Source organism: Papaver somniferum, unplaced genomic scaffold, assembly GCF_003573695.1.
Source record: "Papaver somniferum cultivar HN1 unplaced genomic scaffold, ASM357369v1 unplaced-scaffold_84, whole genome shotgun sequence".
Classification (NCBI taxonomy): domain Eukaryota; kingdom Viridiplantae; phylum Streptophyta; class Magnoliopsida; order Ranunculales; family Papaveraceae; genus Papaver; species Papaver somniferum.
In genome coordinates, this window is record NW_020651415.1 from 1,351,033 (window position 1) to 1,367,183 (window position 16,151).

Genomic DNA, 16,151 nt, shown 5'->3' on the forward strand with positions numbered 1-16,151 from the left:
GCTAAGTAGGATATAAATTCACAACCAAAGTAGTAAGAGTCACCAAAACAACCTAATAGCACACAGATGAATACTCAAATCTCAATCCAGTGATTCGGAAAATACCTAACAAACTTATATTCTATAGGTATCGAATCCACCTAAAGGTAAAGGACAAGACAGAGACTGCAGTGTCCGTTGTTATAGTGCTTAAGCATACTGCGTGTTTGTTGAAGAAGATTTGATTCAACACATTATGTTAAACAGGTTTTAAACTGATTGGTTGTCGTGTGCTAACCAACAACCAACCTGTTCAAAAAAATAAATAACCAACCTGTTCCCGTGCAATGCACGGGCCCAACACTAGTTCCTAAGTAAACAAAACAAAACAAAAGAAAGGTTGAATCGTAAGTTGTTGTTTTTTGCTTCTTTCTGGTATCACCTTATGTTTGACAATCTAGGAAACTTCCAAACGTTAAATCCAAAATGGTAGACGTAGGAAGCTCGATCCAACCGACTGAGCCAGTCTAGCTCAATAAGACCTGACTTTCTTACTTGAAATCAGAAGAGTAACATCAGAAATTATAGGCCTCGTCTTTGAGAATTAGTGATCTCTTCATAGCTACACTCGTGTTTCTAAAAAAAAAAAAAAAAAAAGCAGAGCATACGGACTAACGTCGCATCACCATATGGCGCGCCTCTATCTATCTTCACGTGAGAGTTTTGAAAGAAACTGTTCTTAGGATTTTCCTAGTACGACTGTTAGATGAGAAAGTTTAACTAGGTTGTCTATCTTTTTATGTAATGTTAGATTACTTAATCCTACTATATCTAATCGAAGTACTAGTAGGTAAAAAGTCATACCACTTTATCATAAGTACAATCTCACAAAATCTCTTCTTGTCTCCAAAGGTCTTATTCTTTCCAGATACAGTTGCTGAGTTGAATGATTGTTGTCCTAAATGCTGTTTATTAATCAATTCATTCTTGTACTTCCTGGTTGTTACTATATAAACTCATTTAGCTAACATCAATTTTCATCACAATCACAATCATCCAAATATTTAGCTAAGGAAACAATTATCATTCAGTATCAATTACTATTAATTACTATCAGCAATGGCTCAGCCTCAATGTATTTCAGGTCTATCTGGGAAACTTGTGACTGAATTAAATGTTAACTGCGGCGCTGACGATTTTTACACAATATTTAAGCAGCATGTAGACGTTCCGAAAGCGATACCTCATATTTACAAGTGCGTGAAAGTTGTTGAGGGAGATGGAACTACTTCCGGTTGTATCAAGGAATGGGGCTATCATTGTGGTATGCATAAATCTTTATCCATACACAGAAAACTTGTCTTAATATTTATATTCTTAATCTCTTCATATTGTAAGCTTAAATTTTACTTACGATTATATTTATGGTCGTGTGCATCCAGAGGGTAAGGAACTGATTGTCAAGGAGAAAACGACATACACTGATGAAACAAGGACGATATGCCACTGCGTAGTAGGAGGAGCCTTAGCAAAGGAGTACAAGAAGTTCTATGCAATCCTTGTGGTTAATCCATTGCCTTGTGGTAATGGAAGCGTTGTGAGTTGGACTGTGGATTATGAGAAGATTAATAAGGATTCTCCAATCCCTATCCCTTATCTGGCTCTGTTTGGTAAGGTCATTGAGGGCATGGACTCTTACCTCTGCGCTTCTGGTTAAATTATCGATGATATATGCATATATATCAACGGAGAATCCTGCGTACGGTGTGTGTTTGTGTGGTAATAAAAACTACAAATAACTGAGTCTTGTTATTAGAAGGGAATGAATGTTATTAGGAGGGAAAGAATGGATGTGAGGAGGGAAGAAAATGACCTAAATTCAAGTCAACACTTAGTCACGTACAAATCCAATAAAAATAAATAAGTATTTTGAAAATACCGATTTCATCCTTATTAACTTATCTCCGAGCTATTGATGTTGACTATTTAAAACACGAGCCACTTCTACATTAGTTTAATTTATAGTAATTGAGATTTGGATGAGCTACTTCAAAGATGTCTTTTCGACAACATACAGTACGTATCTGGCATCCATATCATGAAATTAACATTAACGCCCTTTTCTTTTCATAAGAAATAAAATCGTTAGCTCACGATTTACCCAGCGAGATTGTTTTGCTGCAAACGGTGTATGCATAACAGATATCCAAATGTGAATCAAAATTGTTAACCTACATGGATAAAACTACAACATGTCAAGGGTCAATCCCTCCTCTTAAATTTTAATTCCATCCTCATAATCCTTCCCTCCTCAAATCCATTGTTTCCCTCCTATTAACAATACTCAAATAACCGTGGACTTGCAAGAGTCTATCTTGGACCTTATCATCAAGGCTTTACCTATTGCCTGTATGTTTGGTTTGTTTGGTAATAAATGTGTAGTTGCAGGAAATCCTATAACCACATCCATACAAGAATCTAAACAATACTCTAAAAAATCATGATGAAAATCATTCAGTTACTCATTAAGAAATTAAGTTGGATACAAGATAATACAAAGATTAAACTTGCTTTCCAAATAAACTTTTTCTCTCCTAATTTCTTTTCTAACACACTCTAAAGGATCTCTCCCATTACATGATAGCCCTTTCTTTTATATAGGGTATTACATAGTGGATGACACCTAACAGATCCCCTATTTTCGGAATCACCGTGCGTTACAATCGCTCATGTACATTTGCTTAACTTCGCACACTTTACACTCCGCATAGATCTTCACACTTTACTCGTGACTTTACTGATATCATCAAATACATCATCTCAATTTATCCATGAGCGATAATCTTCACGAATATTGGATAATCACTAATTCACATAAATAGTGAATGTGCGATATTTTACTCCTAAAAAATGAATAAGTGAATCGTATCTATGTCGTATGGATTGTTTCTACCGTTTATAAAATTATAATCAGTATCACTTTTAAGAAATTTGTTTTCTAAGGGAGAAAGGTTTATGATTTATTGAAGAAGAAAAGTAATCATGAAACAAGCTCCTCCTATATTCGAGGTGATGTTTGCTCAGGCAGCTCACCCTCAAATATCCACCCGTATTTTATTTGATTCTGAGTTAAAAAAAAATATGTACCGTTTTGGCACTGCCCTTAAACCAGCAGGTCATGTAGATTAGCTCAAGGGGTAAGGCCCTTCGACGCCGCTCCGTTCTGCCAAATAATATGCCTAAAATAAAATGCAAGTTAGTCACCGGAATGTATAATAGGGTAGTTGTAAAACACATATGGTAATTTTTTTATTTCTCAGCTAGTAGTACATTCCTGATTTCAGCGGCCCGAAAAGTAATACATAGCACTATACCCTAGAGAATTTGTTATGTAGGTACACGAAATAGGTTCGCCACGTGTCAGACATAAAGGAAAGAAATAGGGATAGAAAATCTTACTAAAAGAACCCAGTCAGAGACTTGTCAATCCAAATGACAGAATTATCTCGTCGTCGATCACCCTTGCGAAGTACAAATAGAGTGCGTGCGAAAGCGAGGAGACTCGCACAAGTTGAAGTATCCAACAAGATATCAAGTGCGATATCGTAAGGGACGAAGTATGATTACTTGGCTGAAAAGACAAGCCACGAGATAGTTATATTATGGAGCAAGAAAGAGACAGGTGTACCGACAAAACCTTGTGAGGATAGCGAAAGAAGGGGAAAAACTTTATGGAAAATGGTCTGGGAGAAGTATAAGGCATTCCCGCGAGAACGCAGCGAATTAAAGTGTGTTGTACACCACTAGGGTTGGTTGGCCTATAAATAGAGGTCCTTGGTCAATGTATGTGAATCGGATTTTGGAGAGTGGGAGAGCTTAGCCTAGAGAGAGATTAGGGTTTCCTTGTATTAAAGAACTTGTATCTTTGTTACTTTAAATGATTCATAAATAAAGATTTTTGTTTTCATGTTACTTAGTATGTCTTAAACCTTGGTTACTATCACTTTGGGCGTGCTACTGGATTTCCAGTAGTTACATTTTGGCGTCTAGAAACAGGGAACTTAGATTGAGGATTCACCCTCATCTAAGGAGTGGAGAGAAGCTGAAGTTGTAGGAGAAAGAGATCTTAGTGAGACGTCCCTTTTAAGACTAGGGTTTAAAGGATAACCGATATTGAAACTAGTATAAGTTGATGACTAGAACACCAGATCGAGAGGCACACATGATAGCGACAAGGAGAAGCAAACGATTGGAGGCCAAAAGAGGAGGAACATCGGATGCAGGAGAAAGACAGGGCGTGAACCAGCGGCGGACTGAGGAGGCCAACAAAGATAAATTTAGAGAGGGATCTGTACATACTTACGACAGGGAAACCATCGCAGGAGAAGAGATGACTCGCGAGGATATGGAGGAGAATACTGGTGAAGAAGACATGTCGTTGGATCAGCTAAGGGAGACGCTTCGCTTTAAGAGGGAGAGATACAGGGATCTAGAAGATCAACAAGCCCGGTTGACGAGACAAAACACCAGGTTAGAGTTGCAGAATCGCAAGCTTAGCGAAGAAGCGTCATACGAAGCCATGGATTCATAGGTGGACACGATATTATCAGGAGAAAAGGAGTTACGACGATGAAAATACACCCGCGAGGACGACGAAGGAGAGCGAAGAAGAAAGCGACTAAGAGAAAACAATAAAGAAAGAGAGTTGAGAAGAGCATTGGAAATATCAAGTTGAGAAGATCAAAGGTGGAGGTACGAAGAAGGACGGAGGCACGAGGAAAATGAGAAGAGAAGAAAATATGAAAGACAACACGAATTCAACCGGAAGGATGAGGAAGAAAGGAAGCATGGTAAGGAAGGGTTAGTTTGATGAGAGGAGACCGTTGGGAGAGAAATGGAGGGAACCTAAACCAGGAAGTCTTGGATGAGTTGCGATATATGAGAACACTGATAAACAATTCTCTAAGAGATAGCAGAGTGCAGCTGGCGGAGGCAATATAAGAGGCCGATAAATCTCCATTTACCTATGAGATAATGTACGCGGATATCGTAGAAAAATGAGTGCTACCAATACTACCAAGCATATTCAGCGTATCTGAAAGTGTTGTGCATCACTTGAAACAATACACCCTTTCGTTGATACAATGGGGACGAAATGATGCAGTACTGTGTCGATACGTCCCAGCGATCTTGGCCGGGGAAGCGTTAGCCTGGTTTGATGGGCTACCAGAAAGATCAATTTCGTCGTTCAAAGACTTGCAAAGGATATTCTTGACCACTTATATAACTAACAACATGTTGAGACCAGGAATTGAGACTCTATTCAATTTGAGAAGGAGACCATAAGAAAGCCTGCGAGGATTGGTGACGAGGTGTCGAACGCTATGCAGCGAGCTTGCAGGGAGAGTTGACGAGAAAAATTTCACCTTAGCTTTCGTAAACTCTTTAATCCCAATTGACCGGTTGTACACTCAAATATTCATTATTCAAAAATCTTTGACAATGAATGAATTGAGAGAGTACATAGCCTTGGAAGAAAAGCATAGGCAAGTTAGAGAAATGGCACCGATTACAGCGAAAGAAGGAAATTCAAGGCTATTACCAAGGACAGTGCATGTCGTGGATAATTATTCGAAACATGAAAAGGGAGAGCCTTCAACTCCAGTCCCAGCGAATCTTGTAGCTGTATCAAGTGAAGATCAAGAATGGATCGATCAACAAAGGTATGGGGAGTCAATATGAAGGAATTACGAGCCCCGAATTTATAATACAGGATATCAATAAAGAAATAATCAAGGACCTAGATTCGGATAGCGGAGACCAAATGCACCAGATTTTGAGGATTTGAAGCTCCCTAGGCTAAACCCGACTGTGGAAAAGGTATGAGAAGCAATAGTATTAACAGAGACGATCCCACCACCACCCAATTTGGGAAGAGAGCCACCCCCAGGGACCAGGAGTCATGAATTCTGCTGATATCATAGTTTTCATGGGAATCACACAAGGGACTGTCGAAACATTCGACGAATTATACTTTTTCTGATAGAGCAGGGAAAACTCGCACATTTTCTGGAAGGCTATGTGCCACCACCACCACCACTTCGTGACAATCAGCAAATATACCAAATTGAAGTATATCAGGTAGCAAAAAAGCCAAATTATAATACGATAATACATGCAGGGAAGAGCATCCAAAATTTCCATGACAACATGCTTAAAAGAGTACATAAGAGGGACTTCGAAGGAAACGAAATATTTAGCGTGACAAAAAGAGAACCATTAGAGGAACATAAGAAAAGATAAATAAAGCTCTCAGCAAAGGATGCACCCGAAGGAGGAAACTCTCACACAAACCCCTTGGTTGTAACCCTGAATTTTGGGAAATACTCAAAGTGGGAAGAAGAACAAGTCGAAAAGAACAAAATATGGGCAATTAACAGAATATTGGTAGATACGGGGATCTCGGTCGATATACTCTTTTATCATACCTTTAGAACCATGGGGTACAAGGACTCGGATCTCGTGCCATCAATGTACAACATATATGGGTTTAATGGAGTTGCATCTAAGCCGAAAGGAAAACTAGTTGTAAAAGTTTTCGCTGGCGAGATGGTAACGAAATTCACGGTCTGCGTTATAGACATAGACTCACCTTACAATGCTCTCATAGGGAGACCATGGATACACGGGATAAAATGGATTGCATCTAATATCATCAGGCCATACGATTTCCCATGCCAAGTGCGATTTGCGAGATAAGAGAAGATCTTCTGGACGTGCAAGATTGCATCAAGAAGGACGTCCATACTATGAGGAGAAACAAAGAAAGAAAATCGAGCAAAGGAAGAAGGTGTGCGAAGAAAGAAGATCGGAGCAACTTATGGCATTAACAATCAGTACATGTGAAGAGTTGGATGCAACCCAGAGGGACTTAGACGAGGAGGTAAAAATGACGAGTGATGGTGAGAAGGAACGCCATATGACTCCAGAAAAGTGAGGTCAAGTCGAGGTAAAGCGAAGTGGAACGACATAGAAAGGAAAAATGACTAAAGGAAGCGAGGCATCGAAAAGTGAGAAAGAAACCCCTACCGTTAAAGAAAAACGAACCCCGCGATGAGGCACCAAGATAAACACTTCTAAGCATAAAAAGGAGGAGAAACAAGAGGTTCATGAAAGCGTTTAATTGCATGATTCTCTAGGTAAAGGGAAAAAAGCTTACGAAGAAGAAGAAATGGAGCGATTGAAGGAGGAACTCTACCAACAAATACGAAAGAAGGAAGACTTAGTGAAGGAACGCATAAGATTAGAAATGCAAAATGAGAAGCTTACAATTAATAACAATCATTTGAAAAGGAAGCAAGAGAAGAGTAGTGCACAAAGAAGAGAATATGTTCCGAAAAGGATAGCTGAAGGATGTCGCGACTATCGTCGAGATAGCAAGGGGCAAGGGGAACAAAACGAACGAGAATACTTAAAGATAGACATAGAGAAGAGCAGGAGGGAATTCAAAGACAGAGAGTATCTAATGCAACAATCAATGGTGGACAGCAGGAGAGGAAACATTAACCAAATGATTGAGAAGGAAATGGGATGTCTGGAGCGTTACCGGCCATGTACGTATGCCAAGTCTTGGCTACGATGCACTCGATCCCAAAGAAACCTCACTTAGGGTATGGCTTCGTAACCCCAAGCCATATCGGCGAAGGTGATAAGAAGTCACGAAAAAAATGACTGTTGTAATAACTGGATGGAAGGATACCAACATGCATGTTAGGGTTAACCTCCTTGAAGGGGAAAAATTATTTTTCCTAACATGCCTTTCATTCTACCTGTCATTAATTTGGAAATCACCTTGTAACTGGTATTAGCTAGAGAAATTGGTCTGAATTTAATGTAGAATGGATAAGAAGAAGGCAATACAGAGATTGCAGATGATGAAAAGGGAAGAAAAGGATGAGAATTGACGATAATAAAGAGATCAGAGAAAAGATAAAAGAGATAGAGAATCGTACTAAACAATAATAATATTGATAGGCTAGCATGACCTACTCAAAAGATAATAAGAGGAATTCTACCTAAACTAGGAACGTAAAGGACTTCCAAAACAAGTAAATTAAAACAAACGCAAGGGATCAACAATCATTGTTCATACAGACGTAAGGGATCAATAATGATTGTTGATACAGATGCAGATGTCCTACATCAGAATTTCACAAGGGATATGGGATTCAAAGTCTTAGGAATTAAAGAGATGAATGAGATATTAATTTCTTTAGAAATATGAACCATTTTGAAGAAAGTTTGAATCATTATAGTCAGATCAGTTCCTACAGTTTCCCAATTCTGTTGGAAGAAATTTGGTGGGAAATCATCAGACCCTGGACTTTTATCAGGCTCCATGGTAAATAAAATCTTTTTAATTTCAATTCAATTTAAGTGACACTAGTAGGAATTAGGTTTATTATGTTTTGGTGCATTTCAGGGTTAACAGAAGTGGCAATTTTGAAAAAATGTTGAGTTATGCACTCAGCAATCTCCTCTTTGGAATTAAGCCAGACATTTTCATCGTTATGTATCATATCAATTATATTTCTTCTAAATTTCTTTTTAGCTTTTGTATGGAAATATCTAGTGCTTCTGTCTCCTAACGCCGAGTTCTGATCCCTACTTTTGTATTTCCAAAATTTTTCTTTAATAGAATACCAGTTAGCAAGGTCAGTTCTTAAGTTGGCTAGCACTTCAGTATTGTTCGGGCAGTTTGCAGTATTGTTGGTTCTATCCAGTTTTTTCTTTATGTTTTCTATGTTACTTTTTGTGTTCCCAAAATTTTTTCTATTCCACACTCGAAGAATCCGTTTAACATTTCCTAGTTTCTTGTTAACCTTATAAGCTTGTGACCCTTTAACACTACATAACCTATTATGCATAAGTTGTGCTCATTTTACATGTTATGGGTTTTATGAACAACTACTTCTATAATTTGTGTCTTTTTCGTATACAAATTATTGAACCGCTTACATTTGACTGCAAACCTGTAGTGCATCTTGGAAAGATTGCATAATCTGTTATGCTAACTTTTGAACGACTGCATAACCTATTATGCATACTTTGAAAGACTGCATAACCTGTTAGGCACACTTTTGAACGGCTACATAACCTATTATACATACTTATAAAACATTGCATACCTTATTATACATATTTTTCGCTCATTTTTACATATCACATGTTTATGAATAAGTACTTTTATATTTTGTGTATTGTTTCGTATACAAATTATTATGCAATCTACATTTGACTTTGAACCTGTTATACACACTTCAAAAGACTGCGTAACCCGTTATACAAACTTTTGAACGATTAAATAGCCCGTTATGCATAATTTCCATTTTTGCATGTTATGGGCTTTGTTGAACAACTTTTTTCATAAATAATCACTTTATATTTGGCTGCATTACCCGCTATACATACTTTTTAAAGAATTATACATAAGTTCCATTTATGTTCACTTGTTATGGTCGGGACCTTTCTTTATAAGCTTAGATTTCAATTTGTTAGTTGTACTTGTTGTACATATCTTTTTAAAATCTTTACAAAATTTACAGAATTTCAAAGCACGGTTTTTGAGATATGTTATATATTTGTCTTCCAATTATATTCCTGAAAAATAAAATGCATAACAAATTATGCAGATATTTTCGTAACTCCAAATAAATTATGGATCTAACAGAAACAAACCGTAAAATATTTCAGGTCCGAAAATTAGAATAATATTCTTGTGGGCTTATTTCCCCTTTCAAAGACTCTCCTCTTTTTTTCATTTTGGGTTTTCTCATATAACGCAGTTTAGTCGAAGTCCTTAGAGACACCCACCCACCCAGTTAAATTGGCTCCACTGTTGGCCGAACTTGTCATCCTAACAACAATATTTAAATCTCGACATCACCCTATAGAAATTTTCAGAGAAAATAGAAGAACTTAGCCGTGTACCCCCAGCGTGCACCACGGTCCAGGACCCTTGATGCCTAACGCCAGTCATTCCAACTTATGAATCATGTAAACTCCAGTTCCGTGGAGTAAATCATTACGCAGTTCAAATTCATACCAAGAAAATGTACCAACATTCAATGATTATGGGTGCTGTACGTACTGGTCATATTTATTCAAGCGTAACTCCCACCAAACCGAACTACTCCCACCCAATTGCTCTAAATATTTTAAGTTATCTTCTTCTTCTTTCTTTATGAAAATTAAGCACATAGACCCACTCTTCTTCTTCTGCAACAGAAAAAAGCATTTGTCTGTAATGGAAACTAAGCACATAGACCCACTCTTCTTCTTCTGCAACAGAAGAAACATTATCTCTAACAAACGGCCCCCCATATCGCTGTGTGCAGTAATTGACAATATTTACGTTTGGGATTTATGTCCATATGCAGAAGCCTGAAGACTTACTCAATATATCCATAAATCAGCACGTTTCAGTTTCAAGAGTGAGAACCAAGAGGTATGATCAAATGTTAAACTAGGTTCCGAGATCAAATCAACCTGCGATAAAAGCCTGACTTATTCTATTAGAGAAAAATATATTTAAATATAAATAAATCTAGCTTTCATAGTGAAATCAGAACTTTAAATCTTCCCTATAAAAATTACGTACTGATCTCTTCATTCAGATTAATGTCACACAGTATGGACCGCGAAAGTGCATCTCCACACGAGGCTTGAAAGAGTGCCGTGTTAGATAAAGAAGTTTAACCACATATTACTATTTGGGTCCTACGTTTGTCCGCTATAGTGTTTGTGCCATAGACCAGCTAGTCAAAGAAGTCACATAGTCAAACTGTTAGTGTCGTCCGTTTACATCCATCACCTTCCGTAAGTGACTAATTTATACCAACAGGGTGATTTTTCAATCCACGGAAAATCATCCCCACAAAATAACGAACCCAAATGAAGTCAATTGCTTCGCAAAGCACAAAAATCCCTATGTTTGATCCTTTCGAATCAGTTTCAATCAATTAAATAGACCCTAGACACCAAAGATCCACAAATATGGTAGAAAAAGAAAAAACTAACTTTAATCTTCATCTGGGTACCTCCGATTTCTCCCCCCTAGAGCTTATTTTGTGAATTGTTGTTGTTGTTGGATTCTTGTTCTTCTTCTTCACTCTATAATAGAACCCAGTCTCATCTCAAATCCCATTCCTTGTCTCGCAAGAAAGCATGAAGATAGCTGAGAACTTTAATTATATCTGTCTCTGTAATTTGAAATTATTTCTGTCTCTATCTCAATCTCAAATCCCAATTTTTTGCATTTTAGAATAACTAGCACTATTACTTCACATATGTATAGTTTAGATTTTTGATATCAGTTGCTAAGAAGAGCATAACCCTAAATTTCAAATCTTTAATTTCATTACATAAAAACCTTAAATTAGCATGAGATTTGGTTCAATTTGTCAGTTCTCTATTTTGTTCAAACTAGCAAAAGATTTGGTTTTGCTTTTGTAGAGCTATTGAGGTGAAGAAGAACCGGATTGTGATTCTGTCGGAGCAATAAGACGCTGGTGGTACGTTGAAGAAGAGTAATGCGTGGCGGTGGTCATCGGTGAATTGTAGAAAATTTTTAGGGTCTGTTTGGTTGAAGTAGTGAAAGACCAAATGCGCTGGCAACCGGTGCAAGGATATACTAACTGTAGTTAACCATAACTAACATTTTCCTCATCACAATTAATGCTAGTGAAGTGGTTAAAGGTCGACTTATAACTACAGTCTCACCCTGTCGCAACCCTCTAGTACTCTTGAATTGATTCCCAGGCGTCCCATTGAGGAGAATAGAGAAGTGTGCAGTCGATACTAGAGTCTTGATCCACCTTCTCCATTTCTGACCCATTCCCATTTTGCTCATGATAATGTCTAAATAGTCCCAGTTTACTTTGTCATATGCCTTCTCTATATCCAATTTGAACATCCACCCATTCGAGCCCTCCCTCAGCTTAGAATCAACGCATTCATTTGCCAATAATATACTATCTATAATTTGTCTGTTTTGCACAAATGCATTTTGTGTATTCGATATAACATGGGGAAGTACCTTTTTAAGCCTTGTAGAGAGAACGTGCGAGATAATCTTGTAGCAAGTATTGATCAAGCTTATCGGCCTATAGTCGGTCACCAGCTCCACATTATCTCTTTTCGGAATGAGAGTGATAAAAGTATTATTTGTTCTCCAATCTAAGAAACCATTAATGTCGAAGTAGTGAACCATGCTCATGAAGTCCTCTTTTATAATATCCCAGAAATGCGTGTAGAACTCAATGGGGAAGCCGTCAGGTCCCGGTGCTCTGTTAGATTCCATCTGTTTAATAGACAATACAACTTCTGTTTCTGTAATTTTAGTTTCCATTTCCTCCCTTTGCACTTCACTAATTCTTTCAAATTGTATATCTTCCATGAATGGTCTACTCACCTCCTCTTCTGTGTACAAATCAGAATAAAACTCTTGTAGTTTCTCCACAATAAAACTCCGATCTTCTGTTAAGTCTCCATCAATCCTCAGACAAGAGATGTTGTTGGCCCGTCTCCTCCCATTTACAATTCTGTGAAAGAAGCCAGTGTTCTTATCCCCATCTGCAATCCACTGTCCTTTTCTCTTGTTTTGGATCCTTTTGTGCTCCAAATTAGCCCATTTGATGTAGTCTTTTTTGAGATTAATCCTTTGTATACGGTCTTGGATGGTGGATGTCCCTTCCTCGTCAACAAAGTCTACCTCCTGGATCTGGACTAGAATTTCATCCATCTTCTTGCCTACTTTACCAAAACTATCTTTATTCCAGACTTTAAGATATTCCTTGACTGCCATCAGTTTCTTGCAAAAGACATAACCAGGATTCCCACTGAAAGTTAAATCCCCCCACCATCCTTGCATCTTATCTTTCAGGTCGTCACTTTCTAACCAAATAATCTCCAGTTTAAAAGGCCTTGCACCTGAATACATCATAGTTGTCGACAACATTAATGGAGTATGATCTGACACAGGCCTCGGCTTTGCACTCTGAATAGTATCCGAAAACATGGCTTCCCACAATGGATTTAGCAAGAATCTATCAATTCTACTACAATATGGGTTTTCTTGAAAGTTAGACCAAGTGTACTTAGCACCACTAAGGGGCAAATCCACCAGATCATGATTGGAGATGAAACTTATGAAATCTCTCATAGCCCTGCTGACTCCTCGAACTCTATTTCTATCTGCTATCGATTTTGTAACGTTCCAGTCCCCTCCTAAGAATCCAGGAATACCCCACATCCCCATGACCTCTCCTAGTTCCCTCCATAATGTTCTCCTATCCTTCCTGTCATTTGGTGCATATATATTTGATATGTAGAACTCTAATTGTGTCGTCTTCGACTTGAACATACAAGATAAAGAATGAATTCCATCCAGTTTGTCGATGAGTTCAATTTTATCCTTCCTCCATAATATACTAATCCCCCCCTTGGTTCCCCTAGAAGGTATGTAACAATAATCTACATTGGGGTGGCACCAAACCTCTCTTCTGTGTTGAACAGAAAAAACTTGGAGTTTTGTTTCTTGAAGTAATACTACATCAGGATTCCATTTCAAAAGTACTGAGTTGATGGCTATTCTTTTATCTTTGTCTCCTAGTCCCCGTATATTCCACGAAATTGTTTTCTCTATCATCGGAACCAATCTGCCTTTGCCCTTTTTCTCCTGTCCTCCTTCGAGCCTGTAGGAATTGTGCCGCGTAGAAAGCTGTGAATTCTACATTTTTCTCGGTTGAGACGACTCAGTCCTTCACTAATTATACTTGGGATCTCGACTGCAAACTCTATATCTTCACTCTCATCTTCACTTACTTCCGTCTTCTCCCCTTCACTGCTGTCTTCTAGGTCCTGTGACTCTACATTAGGTGCTTCCAACATTTGTTGAACTCCAATAAGAGCGTCATCTGTTATTCCACATGAAACAGTCTTTTTAGCTTTTAGTATTCTAGATTTTCCCCTCTCCATAGCGACTACTAACGATCCCATGATACTCTCCTCTACCATGCTCTCCATCCCCCTGAGGGGTAAACCCATAAGAACCCCCACATTTGTGACTGCCTGTCGTAACTTTTCTTTCTCAGTCTTCAATTGGTCTTCCTTCCCCTTCTGCACTGCTTGTTGGTCTGAGTTCTGTTCTTCTTCGTCATTTGTGTCTGTCAATATTCCAACTTCTATGATGCCATGATTTTCCTCGACTTCTCCTGACGACCAGTACTGTTCTTCAAAAGGTTGATCTTCAAATTCCGTTACAATTGGATTCTTAGTGTTGATGGGAATTGCTTCACAAACTTCAAAAGGTTTGGTGAGAAGAGCTATTTGATTGAACTGTGGGTTATCGCTACCCACAACTTCATTATGATCTTTCTCACACTCTTCATCCTTCTCACTATTTGACTCTCCTTCTTCTTCTTCTCCATTACTCAAAACCTCGACAGCATCTGTATAATATTCCAACCACGATTGCTGGATTGATTGTGCATCGATGGAATCTTGTATGTTGTGGATGAAATTTGATTGTCCCTCTTTATCAGAACAATCCTTAAATTCTCCATCCCTCAATGGCTGATTGACCGACAATTTAGGTAGAGAATAGGTGGGAACCGAAAACTTAGAACACTGAGATGGCATCGGGTTGATATTACATGTTCCAGTAGTTGGACCCAGAAGTTCCCCCTGCCTAAACTGATCCATCAAAGGGCTAATCACCTTGTACGAGTAACTAGGTCCCGGCTCAGAAGTATGTTGCACCATGCCAAGTTGGGTTTGTTCTTCTTCTAACACCGGGCCCTTTTCTTCCTTTTGTGTTGTCTGAACTTGTATTTTTCCTGTCAAAGTTTCTCTGCGATCAGTAATAATAACCCAATGATGCTTTAACCCCTTTGAAATATTTGCCACCACGTTAACTGCTGTAGCATTCACGTTTTGTGTGGTTGTATTGCTGCCCACATCTCCATCTTCCATTATCTTAATACTTTCCCTGTTCTTGTTTCTCTTTCTCCATTTATATCTCTTTTTCCTGTCCTTTTTCTTCTCATAATACACATCTGACCGAGTCCTTTTCTTTATCTGATCCTTCTTGCTTTTTTCTATATTTCCTTGAGTAATCACATCACCTTGTCCTTTTCCAACTGTTTGACTAGGCTGAATACTCTTTCGTCTGTCAATCTCATCCTTACCCATGCGTAACGTACTATAGGCCCCTTGTTTATTCAAAACATCTTCATTTTCAATTATTACTCTGAGCTTATCTTCCCCAATACCAGAGCGGTATACCGGCTTCAAGTCAAGCACTGTAATACCCACCGTGAAAATCAAACCCTCCTCATTCAATGGCACTGTATGTGGCAAATCATTGATACTGTTCTTGCAATTAATAAGAACCTTAATTCCTCCAAGTTCATTAAAGTCAATCTCAATGATTGACACATATTTACTGAGAATTACTCCCACTGTATTTTTGGACCATAAATGAAAGGGTACTCCAAGCAGAGATATCCACACCTTTTTGCCATTAATGGAGGAATTGATAGCATTAACTGATGGCCACCAACGAGAGAACCTGATTTCACCACTTAAGAAAGCAATGAATTTTTGATTTATCAACATGTCATGATCTTTAACTGATTTAATGAACAATACCCCCATATTCTCTGAGAATGTACTGATTTTTATGTGTTCTTGAATAAGGAAAGTCGCCTGAATACGATCTTCAACCAACCTCCAATCCACTGGTTTTGTATCCACAGTACAAATAATAACTTCATCCCAATGATCAAAAGATCTCTCTCTCCCTTCGAACGAGATTTTTGGACCTTGTTTTGTTGCAACTGTTAAATATGAAATATTTCCACCTACTCCTTTGATTTTGATATTCCCTTCATGAAGATTCTGTCTCTGCAGCTCTGGCCATCCAGTATTAAGTTTCAGTGATTCAATTTTGTTATTTGCCGCTCCTCGACGATGAAAATCCTCATGTTTGTTAATACCAATTTGCATTAGACTTATGAAATTTCTCCATCCTTCCTGTTTATGACCTTCTGGAATCACCAGATGATGTATCTTTTCACCGCTATTACCTGTAAACCAATCAACAGCAATGT

The 16,151-nt window shown here is 38.2% G+C and overlaps 1 protein-coding gene across 1 annotated transcript; it reads left to right on the top strand.

Moving 5' to 3' along the window:
• The first annotated feature begins 1,007 nt into the window (after nt 1-1,007).
• On the top strand, nt 1,008-1,909 carry LOC113345965 (major latex protein 146-like). Its single transcript, XM_026589601.1, has 2 exons — nt 1,008-1,303; nt 1,422-1,909. Exons 1-2 carry the CDS (start codon nt 1,099-1,101, stop codon nt 1,694-1,696), a joined length of 480 nt encoding a protein of 159 aa, XP_026445386.1. The 5' UTR covers nt 1,008-1,098; the 3' UTR covers nt 1,697-1,909.
• Nucleotides 1,910-16,151: the final 14,242 nt, after the last annotated feature.